The following is a 25,523-nucleotide window of genomic DNA, read 5'->3' as shown; positions in this document are numbered from 1 at the left end:
CCGATCTCTCTCCCGATCTCTCTCTCTCAATGACCCGATGTCCTCTCTCTCTCTCTCTCAATGACCCGATGTCCTCTCTCTCTCTCTCAATGACCCGATGTCCTCTCTCTCTCTCAATGACTGTCCTCTCTCTCTCAATGACCCGATGTCCTCTCTCTCTCTCAATGACCCGATGTCCTCTCTCTCTCTCAATGACCCGATGTCCTCTCTCTCTCTCAATGACCCGATGTCCTCTCTCTCTCTCAATGACCCGATGTCCTCTCTCTCTCAATGACCCGATGTCCTCTCTCTCTCAATGACCCGATGTCCTCCTCTCTCTCTCAATGACCTGATGTCCTCTCTCTCTCAATGACCTGATGTCCTCTCTCTCTCTCAATGACCCGACTGTCCTCTCTCTCTCAATCAATGACCTGATGTCCTCTCTCTCTCAATGACCTGATGTCCTCTCTCTCTCAATGACCTGATGTCCTCTCTCTCTCAATGACCTCTCAATGACCCCGATGTCCTCTCTCTCTCTCTCAATGACCCGATGTCCTCTCTCTCTCTCAATGACCCGATGTCCTCTCTCTCTCTCAATGACCCGATGTCCTCTCTCTCTCAATGACCCGATGTCCTCTCTCTCTCAATGACCTGATGTCCTCTCTCTCTCAATGACCTGATGTCCTCTCTCTCTCTCAATGACCTGATGTCCTCTCTCTCTCTCAATGACCCGATGTCCTCTCTCTCTCTCAATCCCGATGTCCTCTCTCTCTCTCAATGACCCGATGTCCTCTCTCTCTCTCAATGACCCGATGTCCTCTCTCTCTCAATGACCCGATGTCCTCTCTCTCTCTCTCAATGACCCGATGTCCTCTCTCTCTCAATGACCCTGATGTCCTCTCTCTCAATGACCTGATGTCCTCTCTCTCTCTCCAATGACCCGATGTCCTCTCTCTCTCAATGACCCTCTCTCTCTCTCAATGATGTCCTCTCTCTCTCAATGACCCGATGTCCTCTCTCTCTCTCAATGACCTGATGTCCTCTCTCTCTCTCAATGACCCCTCTCTCTCTCTCTCAATGATGTCCTCTCTCTCTCTCAATGACCCGATGTCCTCTCTCTCTCAATGACCCGATGTCCTCTCTCTCTCTCAATGACCTGATGATGTCCTCTCTCTCTCAATGACCTGATGTCCTCTCTCTCTCTCAATGACCTGATGTCCTCTCTCTCAATGACCCGATGTCCTCTCTCTCTCAATGACCCGATGATCTCTCTCCCAATGACCCGATGTCCTCTCTCTCTCAATGACTCTGAATGACCTGTCCTCTCTCAATGACCTGATGTCCTCTCTCTCTCTCAATGACCTGATGTCCTCTCTCTCTCAATGACCTGATGTCCTCACTCTCTCAATGACCTGATGTCCTCTCACTCTCTCAATGACCCGATGTCCTCTCTCTCTCAATGACCCGATGTCCTCTCTCTCTCTCAATGACCCGATGTCCTCTCTCTCTCAATGACCCGATGTCCTCTCTCTCTCAATGACCCTCTCTCTCTCAATGATGTCCTCTCTCTCTCAATGACCCGATGTCCTCTCTCTCTCAATGACCCGATGTCCTCTCTCTCTCTCAATGACTCTCAATGACCCGATGTCCTCTCTCTCTCAATGACCCGATGTCCTCTCTCAATGACCCGATGTCCTCTCTCTCTCAATGACCCGATGTCCTCTCTCTCTCAATGACCCGATGTCCTCTCTCTCTCAATGACCTGATGTCCTCTCTCTCTCTCAATGACCCTCTCTCTCAATGATGTCCTCTCTCTCTCTCAATGACCTGATGTCCTCTCTCTCTCAATGACCCGATGTCCTCTCACTCTCTCTCAATGACCTGATGTCCTCTCTCTCTCTCTCAATGACCCTCTCTCTCTCTCAATGACCCGATGTCCTCTCTCTCTCTCAATGACCTGATGTCCTCTCTCTCTCAATGACCAATGACCTGATGTCCTCTCTCTCTCTCAATGACCTGATGTCCTCTCTCTCTCTCAATGACCTGATGTCCTCTCTCTCTCTCTCTCTCAATGACCTGATGTCCTCTCTCTCTCAATGACCTGATGTCCTCTCTCTCTCAATGACCTGATGTCCTCTCTCTCTCAATGACCTGATGTGTCCTCTCTCTCTCAATGACCTGATGTCCTCTCTCTCTCAATGACCTGATGTCCTCTCTCTCTCTCAATGACCTGATGTCCTCTCTCTCTCAATGACCTGATGTCCTCTCTCTCTCAATGACCTGATGTCCTCTCTCTCTCAATGACCTGATGTCCTCTCTCTCTCAATGACCTGATGTCCTCTCTCTCTCAATGACCCGATGTCCTCTCTCTCTCAATGACCTGATGTCCTCTCTCTCTCAATGACCTGATGTCCTCTCTCTCTCAATGACCTGATGTCCTCTCTCTCTCTCAATGACCTGATGTCCTCTCTCTCTCTCAATGACCTGATGTCCTCTCTCTCTCAACCCGATGACCTGATGTCCTCTCTCTCTCTCAATGACCCGATGACCCCGATGATGTCCTCTCTCTCTCTCAATGACCTGATGTCCTCTCTCTCTCTCAATGACCTGATGTCCTCTCTCTCTCTCAATGACCTGATGTCCTCTCTCTCTCAATGACCTGATGTCCTCTCTCTCTCAATGACCTGATGTCCTCTCTCTCTCAATGACCTGATGTCCTCTCTCTCTCAATGACCTGATGTCCTCTCTCTCTCTCAATGACCTGATGTCCTCTCTCTCTCTCAATGACCTGATGTCCTCTCTCTGATGACCCGATGTCTCTCTCAATGACCTGATGTCCTCTCTCTCTGACAATGACCTGATGTCCTCTCTCTCTCAATGACCTGATGTCCTCTCTCTCTCAATGACCTGATGTCCTCTCTCTCAATGACCTGATGTCCTCTCTCTCTCAATGACCTGATGTCCTCTCTCTCAATGACCTGATGTCCTCTCTCTCTCAATGACCTGATGTCCTCTCTCTCTCAATGACCTGATGTCCTCTCTCTCTCAATGACCCGATGTCCTCTCTCTCTCAATGACCCGATGTCCTCTCTCTCTCTCAATGACCCGATGAATGACCTGATGTCCTCTCTCTCTCAATGACCCGATGTCCTCTCTCTCTCAATGACCTGATGACCCGATGTCCTCTCTCTCTCTCAATGACCTGATGTCCTCTCTCTCTCAATGACCTGATGTCCTCTCTCTCTCAATGACCTGATGTCCTCTCTCTCTCAATAACCTGATGTCCTCTCTCTCTCAATAACCTGATGTCCTCTCTCTCTCAATGTCCTCCTGATGTCCTCTCTCTCTCAATGACCTGATGTCCTCTCTCTCTCAATAACCTGATGTCCTCTCTCTCTCTCAATGACCTGATGTCCTCTCTCTCTCAATGACCTGATGTCCTCTCTCTCTCTCAATGACCTGTCCTCTCTCTCTCTCATGTCCTCTCTCTCTCTCAATGACCTGATGTCCTCTCTCTCTCAATGACCTCATGTCCTCTCTCTCTCAATGACCTGATGTCCTCTCTCTCTCAATGACCTGATGTCCTCTCTCTCTCTCAATGACCCGATGTCCTCTCTCTCTCTCAATGACCTGATGTCCTCTCTCTCTCAATGACCCGATGTCCTCCTCTCTCTCAATGACCTGATGTCCTCTCTCTCTCAATGACCTGATGTCTCTCTCTCTCAATGACCCGATGTCCTCTCTCTCTCAATGACCTGTCCTCTCTCTCTCAATGATGTGTCCTCTCTCTCTCAATGACCTGATGTCCTCTCTCTCTCAATGACCTGATGTCCTCTCTCTCTCAATGACCTGATGTCCTCTCTCAATGACCTGATGTCCTCTCTCTCTCTCAATGACCTGATGTCCTCTCTCTCTCTCTCAATGACCTGATGTCCTCCTCTCTCAATGACCTGATGTCCTCTCTCTCTCAATGATGATGTCCTCTCTCTCTCAATGACCTGATGTCCTCTCTCTCTCAATGACCTGATGTCCTCTCTCAATGACCTGATGTCCTCTCTCAATGACCTGATGTCCTCTCTCTCTCAATGACCTGATGTCCTCTCTCTCTCAATGACCTGATGTCCTCTCTCTCTCAATGACCTGATGTCCTCTCTCTCTCTCAATGACCTGATGTCCTCTCTCTCAATGACCTGATGTCCTCTCTCTCTCAATGACCTGATGTCCTCTCTCTCTCAATGACCTGATGTCCTCTCTCTCTCAATGACCTGATGTCCTCTCTCTCTCAATGACCTGATGTCCTCTCTCTCTCAATGACCTGATGTCCTCTCTCTCTCTCAATGACCTGATGTCCTCTCTCTCTCAATGACCTGATGTCCTCTCTCTCTCAATGACCTGATGTCCTCTCTCTCTCAATGACCTGAATGACCTGATGTCCTCTCTCTCTCAATGACCTGATGTCCTCTCTCTCTCAATGACCTGATGTCCTCTCTCTCTCAATGACCTGATGTCCTCTCTCTCTCAATGACCTGATGTCCTCTCTCTCTCAATGACCTGATGTCCTCTCTCTCTCAATGACCTGATGTCCTCTCTCAATGACCTGATGTCCTCTCTCTCTCTCAATGACCTGATGTCCTCTCTCTCTCAATGACCTGATGTCCTCTCTCTCTCTCAATGACCCGATGTCCTCTCTCTCTCTCAATAACCTGATGTCCTCTCTCTCTCTCAATAACCTGATGAATGACCTGATGTCCTCTCTCTCTCTCTCTCAATGACCTGATGTCCTCTCTCTCTCAATGACCTGATGTCCTCTCTCTCTCAATGACCCGATCTCAATAACCTGATGTCCTCTCTCTCTCAATAACCTGATGTCCTCTCTCTCTCAATGACCTGAAATAACCTGATGTCCTCTCTCTCTCTCAATAACCTGATGTCAATAACCTGATGTCCTCTCTCTCTCAATAACCTGATGTCCTCTCTCTCTCAATAACCTGATGTCCTCTCTCTCTCTCAATAACCTGATGTCCTCTCTCTCTCTCAATAACCTGATGTCCTCTCTCAATAACCTGATGTCCTCTCTCTCTCAATGACCTATTACTGTCATCTACATTCTCCTGTTTAAACTCATCATGCTGACCCCTGACCCCTGGGAGAACTAAAAACCCCTGAGAACCCCCCTGGGAGAACTAAAAACTGACCCCTGGGAGAACTAAAAACTGACCCCTGTGAGAACTAAAAACTGACCCCTGGGAGAACTAAAAACTGACCCCTGGGAGAACTAAAAACTGACCCCTGGGAGAACTACTGTTCTTCACGTCCTGAACCTCTCTGATCAGGACATCCATTCTTATATTAGTTGAATCCACCAGTATCTGGACACAACTATTGAAGCTATTTTCTTGTTGTTGTAACAACTGCTTGTGGAACTATTTTTAGTTTGAGAGTGACAGTCGGGGGAGAGAGACGGAGAGAGGAGAGCGAGTCGAGAAAGAGACATGAGAGAAAAAGAGAGATGGGGAGAGAGTAGAGACAGGGGACATAATGTAGGGTGGGAGGGATAGACAGAGACAGGTGGATAGAGGCTGTGTTAGAGGGGACAGGTGGATAGAGGCTGTGTTAGAGGGGACAGGTGGATAGAGGCTGTGTTAGAGGGGACAGGTGGATAGAGGCTGTGTTAGAGGGGACAGGTGGATAGAGGCTGTGTTAAAGAGGGGACAGGTGGATTGGGACAGGAGGCACCAGTGCTCTGCAAACTTTTATAGTGTTTCTGGAAAATCATCGGTGTTACAAAAACTTCTTTTTTTTGGAGAGGCTTTTTTTTTTAAATATAGGAGATTACAGAAGAGTAAGGAAGAGGGAGAAAGGTGACATTTAAAAAACTTCTTTTTTTTTTTTTTTTAAAGGACAGGTGTTTGACAGGTAGACTAAAGTCCAGAGTACAAGTGAGGGAGAAGTTAGGGAAGGCGGGCAGAGAACTGACCTCCTGAAGCCAGGCCTGTAGTGGAGCCTGTTGGGTCTTCAGCCCCTCATTCTCCTGACGTAGACTGTCCAGCTCTCGCTGAACCTCACACACCTGTAAACCACACCACCACGTCGGGCACACAACACCATCAGATAACCAGGAAAGACGCATCTTTTACAAACAGACAATGTCAAAAGCTGACTGCTTCAGGAATACAAGTTTCTTGGGAATTATATGTGGAGGTAAGCTTCCCTTTTCTATACAGGTCGATACTATTGATGTAGAGGGAAAATGTAACTCAACCAATACAATCAGATAGCGCTAGCTAGCCAACCAATCAGAGCAGGTGTCAGAGTAGCTCCTCCTGTTAGATTACCTTGTTCTGAGCAGAGAGTAGCTCCTGATGCATCACGTCCAGCTCTCTCTTCAGAGCAGTCTTCTCCTGTTCCACAGTCTTCCCCACGCTGGACTGGCCCTGCTGTCTCTGCTGTTTCACGGTTAAGATGGCTGCCTCCAGCTGTGAGGAGATGATACAGGGTTTGAAAGACTTATTCATATGCAGGGTGTACCGCTCTCCTCTAAGCCTCAAACTTAAAAAGATCTTGAGACATCAAGTCAGATCTGATTATGTTGATATTTTGTCAAATGGAATAAATGAGTCCGTCACATCCATCCATCCCTTCCTCTGTAATCTCACCTTTTCCCTGGTGTGGTGGAGCTCCATGGTCAGCCTCTCGTTCTCCTGCCTCAGCTGCTGCTGTTCCTGTTCCACCAGCCTGGCCAGCTCATCCTGGTACAGCTTCTTATGCTGGCTCTGGTATCCGCTGGAGTGCAGGGCCATCTCCAGAACCTGGTTCTGATTCAGGAAAACCCATCAGACGTCACAATAACAAATCAGCTGAGAGACTTGAGCATTTTCTGACCCATAGAAATATACTATAAGGGACAAAGCTGCTCAGACTGCAGCAATTTGACTGGATGGCCGTTTTAGTATTTCTATAGCAACCGAACCACCATTCATTATAGTGATTAGAGAAATAGAATGATTAGAACTGACCAACCTGAAGCCAGCCAATCAACTAACCAATCAACCAACCTGAAGCCAGCCAGCCAATCAACTAACCAATCAACCAACCTGAAGCCAGCCAGCCAATCAACTAACCAATCAGCCAACCTGAAGCCAGCCAGCCAACCTGAAGCCAGCCAGCCAACCAACCAAAAGCTAGCCAGCCAACCAACCAACCAGCCAACCTGAAGCCAGCCAGCCAGCCAACCAACCAAAAGCTAGCCAACCAACCTGAAGCCAGCCAACCAACCAACCAACCTGAAGCCAGCCAACCTGAAGCCAGCCAACCAACCAAAAGCTAGCCAGCCAACCTGAAGCCAGCCAACCAACCAAAAGCTAGCCAGCCAACCTGAAGCCAACTAGCCAGCCAACCAGCCAGCCAACCTGAAGCCAGCCAACCAACCAAAAGCTAGCCAGCCAACCTGAAGCCAACCAGCCAGCCAACCAGCCAGCCAACCTGAAGCCAACCAACCAAAAAGCTAGCCAGCCAACCTGAAGCCAACCAGCCAGCCAACCAGAAGCCAACCTGAAGCCAAAAGCAGCCAGCCAACCAGCCAGCCAGCCAACCAGCCAGCCAACCAGCCAGCCAACCAACCAACCAGCCAGCCAGACCAGCCAGCCAGCCAACCAACCTGAAACCAGCCAGCCAACCAACCAGAAACCAGCCAACCAACCAACCTGAAACCAGCCAATCAAGCCAAACCAGCCAATCAACAACCTGAAACCAGCCAATCAACCAACCTGAAACCAGCCAATCAACCAACCTGAAACCAGCCAATCAACCAACCTGAATCAACCAACCTGAAACCAGCCAATCAACCAACCTGAAACCAGCCAATCAACCAACCTGAAACCAGCCAATCAACCAACCTGAAACCAGCCAATCAACCAACCAACCTGAAACCAGCCAATCAACCAACCAACCTGAAACCAGCCAATCAACCAACCAACCTGAAACCAGCCAATCAACCAACCAACCTGAAACCAGCCAATCAACCAACCAACCTGAAACCAGCCAATCAACCAACCAAACCTGAAACCAGCCAATGAAACCAGCCAATCAACCTGAAACCAGCCAATCAACCAACCAACCTGAAACCAGCCAATCAACGTGTCATCATAGTAGGCCTCACCTTGTCGTTGCCGCTCTGCAGCTGTTTGTGCAGTGACATCACTTCCTGTTTGAGGGCGTCCTTCTCTTGCTGTGACACGCGGAGGTCTGACTTGAGACGGGCGCTTTGGAGGTCAGACTGCAGGCTTTCCTCCAACACCTGGTTCTGAGAGAAACCACCTTGGTCAAAATTCCCCCAACTTTCCTTTAAATTCCCCTAACTTTCCTTTAAATTCCCCTAACTTTCCTTTAAATTCCCCTAACTTTCCTTTAAATTCCCTGTTTTTCCAGAAAACCTGGTTGGTGGAGTCCGGATTTCCTGATTATTCCCTTGTGATTCAGGAATCCTCCAACCAGGATTTCTTGGAAACTTTACATGAATATTGGCTGACACTGCAAAGCATATTGACTAAACGCACAAATCAACAGGAGTCATAGAATTAGTGAATATTTGCATAATTAATTAGAAATACTTAATTGTCCTTGAAATGTGTCTTTGGCTTGACACACACAGAACATTCTGTACATTATAAATGATGATGATATTGAAAGAAAGTAGTAACCATTTTAATCGTAGATCATTACTGTGTCATAAGTGGTTGAAGAGGGTATGTCCCAAAAGGCACCCTCTATTCCCTAGAACAGTGCACTACTATTGGCCAGGCAGTGTAACAGAGCACTGCTATTGGCCAGGCAGTGTAACAGAGCACTACTATTGGCCAGGCAGTGTAACAGAGCACTACTATTGGCCAGGCAGTGTAACAGAGCACTACTATTGGCCAGGCAGTGTAACAGTGCACTACTATTGGCCAGGCAGTGTAAAAGGTTGCCCCGACTGAACAGAGCATCCTTACCCTCTCCTGAGACTTGGCTAGCTGGTTACGTAATCCCTGGGTTTGTTTTTCCAAAGCCTTGCGTTCCTGCAGGAGGGAGGAGAGCCGACACTCTACAGCCCCCATCTTAGCTACCTACAGGTGGACACAGTGAAGAAGAGTGTGGTTTTATGTACCGTATAACCAATTTAACCATAATGTACCGAAAACCCTACATCCATGTGTAACATACTGTATATAATATACAGAAAGTGCTAGTAGGTTTCTCTTGCAAAATACTAAACTAACCTGGATAAATAAAAGTTGAATACACATTTTTAAAAAGTGAGTTAAATTATTATAATAGATTTTTACTACATAATGTTTATCATCTGCTCACATCTCACCTTATCTCTGAGGGTATTGAGTTGTAGCACCAGCTGGGCCTTGCCCTCCTCTAGAAGTACAGTCCCTTCCACAGCGTTTAGCTCCGGGGCAGTTAGCCATCTGATACGGAGAACAAGTCTCCAGGGTCCCTTCCACAGTGTTGGTTAGCTCCGCCTCCAGGGCAGTCATACACACTGCCATCTGATACAGGAGAACAAGTCGTTAGCCAATAGTAGTACAGTCCCTTCCACAGCGTTGGTTAGCTCACGCCATCTGATACAGGGAACAGTCATAGTAGTACAGTCCCTTCCACAGTGTTGGTTAGCTCCGCATGCTGATACAGGAGAACAAGTCGTTAGCCAATAGTAGTACAGTCCCTTCCACAGCGTTGGTTAGCTCCGCCTCCAGGGCAGCCATCTGATACAGGAGAACACTGCCATCTGTGTTGGTTATCCGCCTCCAGGGCAGGCCATCTGAACAGGAGAACAAGTCGTTAGCCAATAGTAGTACAGTCCCTTCCACAGTGTTGGTTAGCTCCGCCTCCAGGGCAGTCATACACACTGCCATCTGATACAGGAGAACAAGTCGTTAGCCAATAGTAGTACAGTCCCTTCCACAGCGTTGATACAGGAGAACAAGTTAGCTCCGCCTCCAGGGCAGTCATACACACTGCCATCTGATACAGGAGAACAAGTCGTTAGCCAATAGTAGTACAGTCCCTTCCACAGTGTTGGTTAGCTCCGCCTCCAGGGCAGTCATACACACTGCCATCTGATACAGGAGAACAAGTCGTTAGCCAATAGTAGTACAGTCCCTTCCACAGTCCCTTCCAGGGCAGTGTCTGGTTTAGCTCCCCTTCCACAGCTCCAGGGCAGTCATACACACTGCCATCTGATACAGGAGAACAAGTCGTTAGCCAATAGTAGTACAGTCCCTTCCACAGTGTTGGTTAGCTCCGCCTCCAGGGCAGACACACACACTGCCATCTGATACAGGAGAACAAGTCGTTAGCCAATAGTAGTACAGTCCCTTCCACAGCGTTGGTTAGCTCCGCCTCCAGGGCAGTCATACACACTGCCATCTGATACAGGAGAACAAGTCGTTAGCCAATAGTAGTACAGTCCCTTCCACAGCGTTGGTTAGCTCCGCCTCCAGGGCAGTCATACACACTGCCATCTGATACAGGAGAACAAGTCGTTAGTAGTACAGTCCCTTCCACAGCGTTGGTTAGCTCCGCCTCCAGGGCAGTCATACACACTGCCATCTGATACAGGAGAACAAGTAGCCAATAGTAGTACAGTACAGTCCCTTCCACAGCGTTGGTTAGCTCCGCCTCCAGGGCAGTCATACACACTGCCATCTGATACAGGAGAACAAGTCGTTAGCCAATAGTAGTACAGTCCCTTCCACAGCGTTGGTTAGCTCCGCCTCCAGGGTAGTCACACACACTGCCATCTGATACAGGAGAACAAGTCGTTAGAGAACAAGCGATTGGGGTGCTATTTATCCAGTCCTTCTATCCTCATTTCCTCCTTAAAACGCATCGGAGAGGAAAACCAGTGAGCAGGGAAATGTTGTAATCTTGTCCAATGAATTTGAGGAAGAGGAACAAGGAGGAATCGAGATGAATTGAGAAACAGGTCATGAGTACAATCAAAAGGGAAAGTTTGGGGATACTATCAATGAAGTACTTGATCAACTTCCCCAGAGTGAGATGGACTCGTACCATGTTTTACTCTAGATAAGCATTGGCTTGTTAACCTACTTTAACTTCTTTCATACTGGACTCAGACATCACTCCTCACATCAGACCCCCCGGTGCCACGCGTCAGACCCCCCCTGGAGCCAACCGTCAGACCCCCCCCCCCCCCGGAGCCAACCGTCAGACGCTCCCCGGCGCCAACCGTCAGGACCCCCCCAGCCCCAGTTGAAACTTGAGCCCCCTCAACTTTTAGTTTGATGTCCCAATAGAAATATAGGATTGAGTGACACAGATAGTGCAGCAACCTCTCTCCTCTGTGCTGTGTCAGCACCATGGACATGTAGGGGGGGCTATGGAAAGTCACAGGGGCGGTTAGGTATGACTCCTTTGGGTTTCCATAAAAAGCAAAAAGCTTCTCATCTGTGATAGGCTAAGTGAATATTATAAAGGGCGTGGTCAAGTTAATTGTTGAAACTGCTTCAAATCAACTCTGCCTCACCACTAGAGTTTAGTTAGCTTCTTAGCTTAGCTGTAAAAATAGCATTAAGTGTTATTAGCCATAGTCTATGTAGTTTGAACAAGCATTATTATGGGTGTGTGGCTGCATTCACATAGGGTAATTCACCGATTACAAAACATTCCATCTCGCATCCTATATTCGTTACCAAAATGGCCTTGCTTTGTGTGTAGGGCGCTGTTCATTGTGCTGATACAGATTGACACCAAACCATCATTTCAAAAGCACTCAATCAGCGGTCTCGGCATTTGAACTTTGTATATTATGGTATAGTGTGATATAAGCAGAATTCAACATAATACCAAATGCAACAAACACCAACCAAAATTGTGCCCCTGGCCGATTTCAACTGCACCCATAGTCCCTTTATCCTGGGACCCCCCCCCCCCCCCCGGAGCCAACCGTCAGACCCCCCGGAGCCAACAGTCAGACCCCCCCCCTGGGACTGGGTTTGCCATGACTTGACCCGACTCTGGGAAGGTAGATAAGGGCTTCACTGCCAAAATCCTGAACCATCCACCTACTCTTCATTTACCTTCATCCTCTCATCCTCCGGTACAGTACGTTGCTGGTCTCTGACAGCTTCCTGTCTCTCACTCTGTTTGAGCAGTTCCCCCAGCTGTTGGCTCAACCCCTCCACTCCTGCTGCATTCTGGGCGTTCTTCTCCGACAGCAGCCCGTTCTCATCCTCCAGCTGCTGACTGCGGAGACGAAGCACTGAGATCTACGGGGGGGGGGATGCAGGTTTAGGGGTCGTCCCAAATGGAACCCTATATAGCGCACTAGGGCCTGCACCCTGGTCAAAAGTAGTTCACTATATAGAGAAAAATGGCATGTTTCTGACACTGATCCAGATTTATTAGAGTTGCCATGTATTGCCCGTGTTCGCACAAAGGAACAAGGTAGGGCGGTCTTAAGTGCAATGCACAGCCCCTAGAACCAAGTCAAAGGTTAACATTAATATCGCCTACCCGTCTCCTGAAACTCCCGCCCTACCCGTCTCCTGAAACTCCCGCCCTACCCGTCTCCTGAAACTCCCGCCCGACCCGTCTCCTGAAACTCCCGCCCGACCCGTCTCCTGAAACTCCCGCCCGACCCGTCTCCTGAAACTCCCGCCCTACCCGTCTCGTGAAACTCCCGCCCTACCCGTCTCGTGAAACTCCCGCCCTACCCGTCTCGTGAAACTCCCGCCCTACCAGTCTCGTGAAACTCCCGCCCTACCCGTCTCGTGACTCCCGCCCTACCCGTCTCGTGAAACTCCCGCCCTACCCGTCTCGTGAAACTCCCGCCCTACCCGTCTCGTGAAACTCCCGCCCTACCCGTCTCGTGAAACTCCCGCCCTACCCGTCTCGTGAAACTCCCGCCCTACCCGTCTCGTGAAACTCCCGCCCTACCCGTCTCGTGAAACTCCCGCCCTACCCGTCTCGTGAAACTCCCGCTCTACCCGTCTCGTGAAACTCCCGCTCTACCCGTCTCGTGAAACTCCCGTCCTACCTGTCTCTTGAAACTCTCTGCCTTCTTTTGCGCAGAAATCTTCTCCTTCCTGAAATGCTCCAGTTTGAAGCTAAGATAGGGGGAGAAGAAAAGTGCAAGTTCAACGACCCAATGAAATGTAAAATATAAATTGTACCATACTACGGGGCTTCGATACTCTACAACAGTGTTTCAGTCCTGGTCCTGGGGACTTAGTGGTACACATTTGAGTTTTTGCCCTAGCACTAACACACCTGCTCATTCCACTAATCAAAGGATTGATAAGCTGATTAGTTGAATCAGGTGTGAAAGTGCTAGCAGTGATGTAGTGGTTAACCTCACTAGGGTAGGGGGCAGTATTTTCACCTCCGGATGAAAAGCGTGTCCTAAACAGCCTGCTACTCAGGCCCAGAAGCTAGGATATGCATATAATTAGTAGATTTGGATAGAAAACACTCAAACGTTTCTAGAACTGTTAAAATAATGTCTGAGTATAACAGAACTGAAATGGCAGTCAAAAAAACCAGAGAGAAAAAAAATCCCACTTCCTGGATGGATTTATGTTTGTAGTTTTCCATTAACTGCCTATACAGATTCCATTGACGTATGATTCAAATTGCACTTCCTATGGCTTCCACTAGATGTCAACAGTCTTTAGAAATTGTTTCAGGCTTGTATTCTGAAAAATGAGGGAGTAAGACCACTGAGTGAGTGGACACTTCAGTGTCCCAGAGGTTTTTCATGCGCGCGACCGAGAGCCTTTCTTGTTTTCCTTTTATATTGACGAAGCTTTTGTCCGGTTGAAATATTATTGATTTTTATGACTAAAAACAACCTGAGGATTGATTATAAACATCGTTTGACATGTTTCTACGAACTTTACTGATACTTTTCAGATTTTTCATCTGCCTGTTTTGACTGCACAAAACGCGAACAAAACAGAGGTTTTTTGGAGGGACTTTATCGAACAAAACAAACATTTAAACGGGAGTCTTGTGAGTGCAACCATATGAAGATCATCAAAGTGATACACAAGTCAGAAATAGCGATAAAATGTAACTCCTCTACTTGGCTGATAACTGTTTGTAATGGGGGCGGCAGGGTAGCCTAGTGGTTAGAGCGTTGGACTAGTAACCGGAAGGTTGCAAGTTCAAACCCACGAGCTGACAAGGTACAAATCTGTCGAACAAGGCAGTTAACCCACTGTTCCTAGGCCGTCATTGAAAATAAGAATTTGTTCTTAACTGACTTGCCTAGTTAAATAAAGGTCAAATGTAATGTTTGTCTGGGCGCTGCTGAGATAATCGCATGGTATGCTTTCGCCATAAAGCCTTTTTGAAATCTGACACCGTGGTTGGATTAACAAGAAGTTAATCTTTAAACCGACTGTGTTTTATGAATTTTTATAATGAGTAGTTCTGTTTTTGAATTTGGCACTCTGCAATTTCACTGGATTTTGGCCAGGTGGGATGCTACTGTCCCACACCCCCTAGAGGTAAAAAAAAAAAAAAAAGTGGATAAACTCTGATCGGCAGTTAGTGAAGAAAGTTGTCCTCCCTATACTTTCAATGCATTTTTCGGGGCAAAAGGTGAGTAACCTGCATTTACCCTCCACTACACCAGGGAAGATTGCTAGGGTAATTAAATTAAAATGGTCCCCAGGAGCAGGAAACTGATGTCCATGAACATGAGGTTTCTCACAGCATCTCCTTCTGGCTGTCCTTCAGGTACTCTTCCTTCAGCGTTGACATCTTCTGTGTGAGTAAAAGGTTCTCCTCTACTAGGCGACCCACCTCACGCCTACAGCCAACAGAGGAAAACAGTCAGGAACAGAAGATCTGTACTATGAAACAAAGTAAAAAAGCTGTGGAGCTAAAAGGCAATGAGGCAAACTCCGCACCATGTTTCATTACAAAACCCACTGATATTGCAAACCACTTTTTTTCCTCCCCAATTTCGTGGTATCCAATTGTTGAAGTAGCTACTATCTTGTCTCATCGCTACAACTCCCGTACGGGCTCGGGAGAGACGAAGGTTGAAAGTCATGCGTCCTCCGATACACAACCCAACCTAGCCGCACTGCTTCTTAACACAGCGCGCCTTCAACCCGGAAGCCAGTCGCACCAATGTGCCGGAGGAAACACAGTGCACCTGGCAACCTTGGTTAGCGCGCACTGCGCCCGGCCCGCCACAGGAGTCGCTGGTGCGCGATGAGACAAGGATATCCCTGCCAACCAAGCCCTCCCTAACCCGGACGACGCTATGCCAATTGTGCGTCGCCCCATGGACCTCCCGGTCGCGGCCGGTTACGACAGAGCCTGGGCGCGAACCCAGAGGCGGTTTAATGCGCTGACTGAATGGAAGCTGACAATGACCTTTTTACGTCCTTTGTCTCAGGAAGAAATGACTAGTCCACACTGTCCGAGACCAAGCCAAGTACAAATGTATCCGGCACAGAGACAAGACCAAGACACTCACTATGTGGTCTCCAGACAGGTCTCTACTACTACAACACTGACATTAAGTAAACATGCTTAAGGATTTTATCAAGAATGCAGGTTTTTAATGGACAAATAGTCAATGCTGGGACATAAACCCTAAACAATGTAACAGTTAGACAGTCTTACCGCTCCTCAGCGATGTCCTCCCGCAGTTTATCCAGGAGACTTCTGAGCTGTTCCCTCTCCTCATGGTGTTTGGCACTCAGTTCCTGCATGGCCCATCTGTGGGCCTCCTTTAGGCTCTGCCTCTCCTCCTGCAGCCGCTCCCGAAACACCCCCTCATATTCCTCCTCCAGCTGGAGTCTCTCCCTGTCCCAGTCCTCCCTCAGCCTCCTCTCAGTTTCCTCCTGCTGCTTCAGGTGCTCCTCGGCTAACCTGGTGAGGAGAGCCGCCTCATGACACTGCTGAAGCCGAGCTCGTTCCAGCTCCCACTGCTCAGTGAGCCTGGCCTCCCTGTTCTGCTGCTCCTTGACTAGTCGTAACATCGCCTCCTCTAACGTGGTCTGCAGCGACTCGTTACTCTGCTTGTTCAACTGAGCCTTCTCCCTCTCCCACTCCTCCATGAGTCTCATCTCCACCTCCTCTATCCCAGCCTTCACTGTCTCCTCGTGGCTCTGCTGCAACTCCAGCTTCTCCCTCTCCCACTCCTCCAACAGCCTCATCTCCACCTCCGCCGTCTCCTCCTGTAGCTTCCCCCGCTCTTCTTCCATCCTGGTCAAAAGGATCTCTTTGTGCTCCTCGTCCAGCTTGTTGAGTTCCGCGGCATGTCGTTTCCTTAGCTCCTGCATCTCTGTGTCCAGGCCCAACTCACCTTTCGCCCGTTGTGCCTCTAGGAGCTGCTCCTCCAGGGAGGCAGCCTGGGTGTGGGACTCCAGGAGCTGCTCCCCCAGGGTGGCAGCCTGGGTGCGGGACTCCAGGAGCTGCTCCCCCAGGGTGGCAGCCTGGGTGCGGGCCTCCAGGAGCTGCTCCCCCAGGGTGGCAGCCTGGGTGCGGGCCTCCAGGAGCTGCTCCCCCAGGGAGGCAGCCTGGGTGCGGGCCTCCAGGAGCTGCTCCCTCAGGGAGGCAGCCTGGGTGCGGGCCTCCAGGAGCTGCTCCCCCAGGGAGGCAGCCTGGGTGCGGGACTCCAGGAGCTGCTCCCCCAGGGAGGCAGCCTGGGTGCGGGACTCCAGGAGCTGCTCCCCCAGGGAGGCAGCCTGGGTGCGGGCCTCCAGGAGCTGCTCCTCCAGGGAGGCAGCCTGGGTGCGGGCCTCCAGGAGCTGCTCCCCCAGGGAGGCAGCCTGGGTGCGGGACTCCAGGAGCTGCTGCTCCAGGCCGCTCACCTAATATAAATCAAATAATGGAATATACGCCATTTACCATACTTATCACTGAGCGCATACATTTTTGTATGGGTGGCCCCAGCAAGAATCGAACCCATGATTCCCCGCAAGTGCCATGCTTTAACCAACTGGGTCACACAGTCCTCTACTCACTTCTTCCTCTTGCTGTTGCTCCAGCTCTTCCATCTCCCCAGCCTGCCTCTGCTCCAAGCCAGCCCGCTCCTCCTCTGCCTGCTCTAGCTGGGCCTGGAGCTCCAGGGCTCTGTTCTGGCTGCTGGACATCTCACCGTGTAGAGCCTGGATCTCCTCCATGTAGTGCAGAGACAAGGCTGCCTTCTGGGTCTCCAGGTCCATCTTCTGCTCCTCCACCTTCTGGTCAAATTCACTCACCTGTAATGGCACGGGGATAAATCATACTCAGCTCTGTCTCCGACAAAGAACAAAACAATCTGTCTCCGAGTGTGGTCTGTGTGGCCCCCAGGTTTGTGGTTAGGGACTGCCCCATCTAGCTACCCCAATCTGTCTCCGATAAAGGACACTGCCCACTACACACCCAATCTGTCTCCGATAAAGGAGTGGGGACTGCCCCATCTAGCTACACCCAATCTGTCTCCGATAAAGGAGTGGGGACTGCCCCATCTAGCTACACCCAATCTGTCTCCGATAAAGGAGTGGGGACTGCCCCATCTAGCTACACCCAATCTGTCTCCGGGACTGCCCCATCTAGCTCTGTCTCCGATAAAGGAGTGGGGACTGCCCCATCTAGCTACACCCAATCTGTCTCCGATAAAGGAGTGGGGACTGCCCCTAGCTACACCCAATCTGTCTAAAGGAGTGGGGACTGCCCCACTAGCTACACCCAATCTGTCTCCGATAAAGGGGGACTGTCTAGCTACACCCAATCTGTCTCCGGACTGCCCCATCTAGCTACACCCAATCTGTCTCCGATAAAGGAGTGGGGACTGCCCCATCTAGCTACACCCAATCTGTCTCCGATAAAGGAGTGGGGACTGCCCCATCTAGCTACACCCAATCTGTCTCCGATAAAGGAGTGGGGACTGCCCCATCTAGCTACACCCAATCTGTCTCCGATAAAGGAGTGGGGACTGCCCCATCTAGCTACACCCAATCTGTCTCCGATAAAGGAGTGGGGACTGCCCCATCTAGCGACACCCAATCTGTCTCCGATAAAGTAAACATGGCACAGTGAAATATGGATTGCTTTAGGAAATTCTGTTGAAGTGCGGCTAGATATTTAAGTGTCACCTTGCTCTCCAGCTGAGCCTGTAGCTCCTCCATCTCTTGGAGGTGCTTCTCTTTCAGCCTCTCCAGCATCATCTCTGCCTCCAGACTCATGTTGAACAATGGCTGGCCCTCCTCCAAGCCCAGGCCTGAGGACAATCAAATGCATTTTTTCTCCCCATCAGCAGTTGTAAAACCTCAAACAAGCAACGCTGAAGTACAGGGGCCAGGATAAACTCCCTCGAAGGAAGGAAACCTAGAGGGGAACCAGGCTCAGATGGATGGCCAGTCCTCTTCTGGCAAACAGACAGGTGAGGAAGGAACTACTAACCAGCTCTCATGTTCTTTAGCTATGCAATGTGTTTGACTAGATAGCTGTTGTAAAATGGGCAAAATCACAGATCCCCCAAAATTTAAAAGATATCATTTTTAAACTCCATGCATCCAAATAACTAGTATTTACGTGATCAAGATGAACAATTCAACATCTTGCCTTGCTCAAGCAGCATCTCTATGACCTTCAGATACCTTGCAAACGTCTACTCTGAAAGTCCCCTGACATACCCTGCAAACGTCTACTCTGAAGGTCATAGGGCATCTAAAAACATGCACTACTAATAAGGTGCCATTTGGGACGGAACCTACCCCCCACCCCCCCCCACAACAACCCACGTTCTGCTTCAATGTACCTGGGTCTGACTCCATGCCAGGACTCGTACTCCCCAGCTCCTCGGACAGCGAGGGTTTGAGACAGGGCTGAGAGGTTCGGCCCAAGTTGTGGTACTCCTGCAGTTCTGCTTGAAGCTCGTCAATACGATCCTGTAGCTCCTGTCTCAAAACACATCCACAATAAAAATCTGTCAAAATAAATATTAGTATTATTATTATTTTTTTATAAATAGGCAACCTACCTCTGAATTAGTATGTTTACAGTTAGTTGATGGATTGACTGATAGTTTTAATGATTAATTGATGGATTGGTTCCAGTGAGACCTATTACCCGGCCCTGCCCCAGCGTGCCCCTGCCCCAGCGTGCCCCTGCCTCTTACCCGGGACTGTTCTTCATAGCTGCTGCGGAGCCGTCCGAGACGCTCCTCCTGTAGGAAGAACTCTGCACTGCCCGGGTCCAGATCCCCAAACTGAGGAAAACAGAACCAGAACTTCTTACAGACAAATACTTCAGAATAGATATAGAGTCTCATTCCATTAGGCAGAACTGAAAAATGTGTGACAGATTACTATGGACATCTACTACAGTAACATGTATATTATTGAAATGGGTCCCTTTGCGACTGCGAGCCCCGAAAGCAGTTCATGTCAGTACACAATACTGCAGGAGAGAAAGGTCTTTACCTTCTCCTTCAGGATGTTATCCAGGTTATTCTGCAGTTCGCGGACTTGGCTTTCTGCCGCCAACAGTTTCTCAGTGCTGACCAGCAGCTCCATCTCCAGACACCTACTTTCCTGAAGTTAGAGTGAGGGTTAACCGTGAGGAGTGAGGGTTAACCGTGAGGAGTGAGGGTTAAGCGTGTGGGTTCAAATAAAATGTGTATATTTGTTGTCACATATTTAGCAAACAACAGGTGTAGACTAACAGTGAAATTCTTACTTACGGGTGCTTTGCCAACGATGGAAAGATTTAAAACAATGCCACGGCTCTATACAGGAAGTACCAGCTAATGCCACGGCTCTATACAGGAAGTACCAGCTAATGCCACGGCTCTATACAGGAAGTACCAGCTGATGCCACGGCTCTATACAGGAAGTACCAGCTGATGCCACGGCTCTATACAGGAAGTACCAGCTGATGCCACGGCTCTATACAGGAAGTACCAGCTAATGCCACGGCTATATACAGGAAGTACCAGCTAATGCCACGGCTCTATACAGGAAGTACCAGCTAATGCCACGGCTATATACAGGAAGTACCAGCTAATGCCATGGTTATATACAGGAAGTACCAGCTAATGCCATGGCTATATACAGGAAGTACCAGCTAATGCCATGGCTATATACAGGGAGTAACAGCACTGAGTTGATGTGCAGGTGTACGCGGTAATTGAGGTAGATATGTAGAGTTGAAGTTGGAAGTTTACATACACTTAGGTTGGAGTCATTAAAACTCGTTTTTCAACCCCTCCAAACACTATAGTTTTGGCAAGTCGGTTAGGACATCTACTTTGTGCAAGTAATTTTTCCAACAGTTGTTTACAGACAGATTATTTAACTTATCTTTCACTGTATCACAATTCTAGTAGGTCAGAAAATTACATACACTAAGTTGACTGTGGCTTGGAAAATTCCAGAAAATTATGTCATGGCTTTAGAAGCTTCTGATAGGGCTAATTGACATCATTTGAGTCAATTGGAGGTGTACCTGTGGATGTATTTCAATGCCGCTCATCAAGGAAGAAGCCACTGCTCCAAAACCGCCATAAAAAAGCCAGACTACGGTTTGCAACTGCACATGGGGACAAAGATGGTACTTTTTGGAGAAATGTCCTCTGGTCTGATGAAACAAAAATAGAACTGTTGGCCATAATGACCATTGTTATGTTTGGAGGAAAAAGTGGGAGATTTGCAAGCCAAAGAACACCATCCCATGCGTCTAGCATGGGGGTGGCAGCATTATGTTGTCGGGGTGCTTTGCTGCAGACGGGACTGGTGCACTTCACAAAATAGATGGCATCATGAGGCAGGAAAATTATGTGGATATATTGAAGCAACATCTCAAGACATCAGTCAGGAGGTTAAAGCTTGGTCGCAAATGGGTCTTCCAAGTGGACAATGACCCCAAGCATACTTCCAAAGTTGAGGCAAAATGGCTTAAGGACAACACAGTCAAGGTATTGGAGTGGCCATCACAAAGCCCTGACCTCAATCTTATAGAACATTTGTAGGCAGAACTGAAAAAGCGTGTGCGAGCAAGGAGGCCTACAAACCTGACTCAGTTACACACCAGCTCTGTCAGGAGGAATGGGCCTAAATTCACCCAACTTATTGTGGAAAGCTAATGGAAGGCTAACGCAATTTAAAGACAATGCTACCAAATACTAATTAAGTGTATGTAAACTTCTGACCCACTGGGATTGTGATGAAAGAAATAAAAGCTGAAATAAACCATTCCCTACTATTATTCTGACATTTCACATTCTTAAAATAAAGTGGGGATCCTAACTGAACTAAGACAGGGAATTTTTACTTGAATTAAATGGCAGGAATAGTGGAAAAAAATTGGTTTGAATGTATTTGGCTAAGGTGAGTGTAAACTTCTGACTTCAACTGTACATATAGGTAGGGGTGAAGTGACTAGGCAACAGGATAGACAGAGCAGCAGCAGCAACTTGTGTGGCAAATGTGGAGTCAGTATGCATGTATGAGATATGTTACGTGGAGTGGGTGTATGTAGTGTGTGTCATTGTAGCAGTGTTATGGCTTGGGTGTAGAAGGTGTTCAGGGTCCTGTTGGTTCCAGACAGTAGCACGGAGAACAGTCTATTTATTGGGTGGCTGGAGTCTGAATTAGTTTGTACCTTCCTCTGACACCCCCTGGTATAGAGGTCTTAGATGGCATGGGAACTCGGGCCCCAGTGATGTATTGGGCCATGATCACCATCTGTCGCGCCTTGCCGTGGGCTGCCTTTCAGTTGCCGTACCAGGCGGTGATGCAGCCAGTCAAGATGCTCTCAACGGTGCAGCTGTTGAACTCTTTGAAGATTTAAGGGGCCGTGCCACATCTTTTCAGCCTCCTGACAGGGAATAGGTGCTGTCGTGCTCTCATCACGAGTATGTTTGTGTGTTTGGACCATGATAGATCCTTATTGATGTTAGTTACCGTGACAGTGAGAGGTGGTCTGTGTTAGTTACCGTGAGGGAGTGAGAGGTGGTCTGTGTTAGTTACCGTGAGGGAGTGAGATGTGGTCTGTGTTAGTTACCGTGAGGGAGTGAGATGTGGTCTGTGTTAGTTACCGTGAGGGAGTGAGATGTGGTCTGTGTTAGTTACCGTGACAGTGAGTGGTGGTCTGTGTTAGTTACCGTGAGGGAGTGAGAGGTGGTCTGTGTTAGTTACCGTGAGGGAGTGAGATGTGGTCTGTGTTAGTTACCGTGAGGGAGTGAGATGTGGTCTGTGTTAGTTACCGTGACAGTGAGTGAGAGGTGGTCTGTGTTAGTTACTGTGACAGTGAGTGAGAGGTGGTCTGTGTTAGTTACTGTGACCATGAGTGAGAGGTGGTCTGTGTTAGTTACTGTGACAGTGAGTGAGAGGTGGTCTGTGTTAGTTACCGTGAGTGAAATGTGGTCTGTGTTAGTTACTGTGACCATGAGTGAGAGGTGGTCTGTGTTAGTTACTGTGACAGTGAGTGAGAGGTGGTCTGTGTTAGTTACTGTGACCATGAGTGAGAGGTGGTCTGTGTTAGTTACTGTGACCATGAGTGAGAGGTGGTCTGTGTTAGTTACTGTGACAGTGAGTGAGAGGTGGTCTGTGTTAGTTACTGTGACAGTGAGTGAGAGGTGGTCTGTGTTAGTTACTGTGACAGTGAGTGAGAGGTGGTCTGTGTTAGTTACTGTGACAGTGAGTGAGTGGTGGTCTGTGTTGGTTACCTTGACAGTAAGTGAGAGGTGGTCTGTGTTGGTTACTGTGACAGTGAGTGAGTGGTGGTCTGTGTTAGTTACTGTGACCGTGAGTGAGAGGTGGTCTGTGTTAGTTACTGTGACAGTGAGTGAGAGGTGGTCTGTGTTAGTTACTGTGACAGTGAGTGAGAGGTGGTCTGTGTTAGTTACTGTGACAGTGAGTGAGTGGTGGTCTGTGTTGGTTACCTTGACAGTAAGTGAGAGGTGGTCTGTGTTGGTTACTGTGACAGTGAGTGAGTGGTGGTCTGTGTTAGTTACTGTGACCGTGAGTGAGAGGTGGTCTGTGTTAGTTACTGTGACAGTAAGTGAGAGGTAGTCTGTGTTGGTTACCTTGACAGTAAGTGAGAGGTGGTCTGTGTTGGTTACTGTGACAGTGAGTGAGTGGTGGTCTGTGTTAGTTACTGTGACCGTGAGTGAGAGGTGGTCTGTGTTAGTTACTGTGACAGTGAGTGAGTGGTGGTCTGTGTTGGTTACCTTGACAGTAAGTGAGAGGTGGTCTGTGTTGGTTACTGTGACAGTGAGTGAGTGGTGGTCTGTGTTAGTTACTGTGACCGTGAGTGAGAGGTGGTCTGTGTTAGTTACTGTGACAGTAAGTGAGAGGTGGTCTGTGTTGGTTACCTTGACAGTAAGTGAGAGGTGGTCTGTGTTGGTTACCTTGACAGTGAGTGAGAGGTGGTCTGTGTTGGTTACCTTGACAGTAAGTGAGAGGTGGTCTGTGTTGGTTACCTTGACAGTGAGTGAGAGGTGGTCTGTGTTAGTTACTGTGACAGTAAGTGAGAGGTGGTCTGTGTTAGTTACTGTGACAGTAAGTGAGAGGTGGTCTGTGTTGGTTACCTTGACAGTAAGTGAGAGGTGGTCTGTGTTGGTTACCTTGACAGTGAGTGAGAGGTGGTCTGTGTTGGTTACCTTGACCATAAGTGAGAGGTGGTCTGTGTTAGTTACCTTGACAGTAAGTGAGAGGTGGTCTGTGTTGTTACCTTGACAGTAAGTGAGAGGTGGTCTGTGTTGGTTACCTTGACAGTGAGTGAGAGGTGGTCTGTGTTGGTTACCTTGACAGTAAGTGAGAGGTGGTCTGTGTTGGTTACCTTGACAGTAAGTGAGAGGTGGTCTGTGTTGGTTACCTTGACAGTAAGTGAGAGGTGGTCTGTGTTGGTTACCTTGACAGTAAGTGAGAGGTGGTCTGTGTTGGTTACCTTGACAGTAAGTGAGAGGTGGTCTGTGTTGGTTACCTTGACAGTAAGTGAGAGGTGGTCTCTGAGGAAGGTTACTGTGACAGTCTCTGAGCTTCTCCATCTCTGCCTCCAGTTTCTCTTTCTGCTGCTGAATCTGGTCCATCTCTATAATGAGCTCTGACCTGACAGACACCAGCTTCTCCCTGTGTTCCTGCTCCAGTTTCCTGCAGAACAAACACAGGGGGGGTGGGAAAAAAAACATTAAATTCAATCCCATTTCATTTGACTCCATTCCTTAGATTCACCCCAATTTATTTTGCTGTAATTTTTACCCCCTTTTCGTGATTACGATCTCGTCTCATCGCTGCAACTCGCCAACGGGCTCCGGAGAGGCGAAGGTCGAGTCATGCATCCTCCGAAACATAACACCCGCTCGCTTAACCCGGAAGCCAGATGCAACAAGGTTGTCGGAGGAAACACCGTTCAACTGACTACCGCTGTCAGCCTGCAGTCGCCCGGCCCGCCACAAGGAGTCGCCAGAGCACAAAGTAAAGCCCCTCCCCTAACGAAGCTGAGAGGTGGTCTGTGACGCCATAACACTTCGATGCTGTGCCTTAGACTGCTGTGCCACTCGGGAGGCCCCATTCGATTCAACTTTATGTACAAAATCTTCAATTATCCCCTCAGGGACATTCAAGAAAGACATTGCCAGGTTACAAGTACCATACATACAATACAAATGAAAACAACAGCCATCAATGAATGAATGGGTCGAAGAGGTCACGGAACGCCACCCGAGGTTGAGGTCACGGAACGCCACCCGAGGTTGAGGTCACGGAACGCCACCCGAGGTTGAGGTCACGGAACGCCACCCGAGGTTGAGGTCACGGAACGCCACCCGAGGTTGAGGTCACGGAACGCCACCCGAGGTTGAGGTCACGGAACGCCACCCGAGGTTGAGGTCACGGAACGCCACCCGAGGTTGAGGTCACGGAACGCCAACCGAGGTTGAGGTCACGGAACGCCACCCGAGGTTGAGGTCACGGAACGCCACCCGAGGTTGAGGTCACGGAACGCCAACCGAGGTTGAGGTCACGGAACGCCACCCGAGGTTGAGGTCACGGAACGCCACCCGAGGTTGAGGTCACGGAACGCCACCCGAGGTTGAGGTCACGGAACAGCCACCCGAGGTTGAGGTCACGGAACGCCACCCGAGGTTGAGGTCACGGAACGCCACCCGAGGTTGAGGTCACGGAACGCCACCCGAGGTTGAGGTCACGGAACGCCACCAGGTTGAGGTCACGGAACGCCACCGAGGTTGAGGTCACGGAACGCCACCCGAGGTTGAGGTCACGGAACGCCACCCGAGGTTGAGGTCACGGAACGCCAACCGAGGTTGAGGTCACGGAACGCCACCCGAGGTTGAGGTCACGGAACGCCAACCGAGGTTGAGGTCACGGAACGCTAACCGAGGTTGAGGTCACGGGAACATTACCTGAGGTTGAGGTCATTCATGCGTTCGATGGCAGAGTGATGCTCGTCCACCTCAGCAGCCAGCTGGGTTTTTAACTTGTCGGCTTTGTCCAGGTCAGAGCGAATCTTCTCTTTCTCTCTGCGTTCATGATCAACACGCTCGCTGGGGGGGAGAAACACGG

General features: G+C 49.2%; 1 protein-coding gene across 1 annotated transcript in view; it reads right to left on the bottom strand.

Moving 5' to 3' along the window:
- Positions 1–25,523, bottom strand: part of LOC115138853 (ninein-like) — a 100,040-nt gene that overhangs the window by 26,087 nt on the left and 48,430 nt on the right. Inside the window, 19 exon segments of the mRNA XM_065025907.1 lie at positions 5,957–6,049; positions 6,315–6,455; positions 6,636–6,794; positions 8,138–8,281; positions 8,970–9,083; positions 9,335–9,415; positions 10,256–10,300; positions 12,069–12,257; positions 13,028–13,097; positions 14,708–14,806; positions 15,634–16,826; positions 16,980–17,216; positions 18,093–18,217; positions 18,758–18,896; positions 19,118–19,207; positions 19,422–19,532; positions 23,926–23,970; positions 23,972–24,092; positions 25,364–25,504. Of these exon segments, the coding sequence (XP_064881979.1) occupies positions 5,957–6,049; positions 6,315–6,455; positions 6,636–6,794; positions 8,138–8,281; positions 8,970–9,083; positions 9,335–9,415; positions 10,256–10,300; positions 12,069–12,257; positions 13,028–13,097; positions 14,708–14,806; positions 15,634–16,826; positions 16,980–17,216; positions 18,093–18,217; positions 18,758–18,896; positions 19,118–19,207; positions 19,422–19,532; positions 23,926–23,970; positions 23,972–24,092; positions 25,364–25,504 (3,337 nt within the window).

Source organism: Oncorhynchus nerka, linkage group LG12 (assembly GCF_034236695.1).
Source record: "Oncorhynchus nerka isolate Pitt River linkage group LG12, Oner_Uvic_2.0, whole genome shotgun sequence".
Classification (NCBI taxonomy): domain Eukaryota; kingdom Metazoa; phylum Chordata; class Actinopteri; order Salmoniformes; family Salmonidae; genus Oncorhynchus; species Oncorhynchus nerka.
This window is presented reverse-complemented; position numbering and strand designations above follow the sequence as displayed.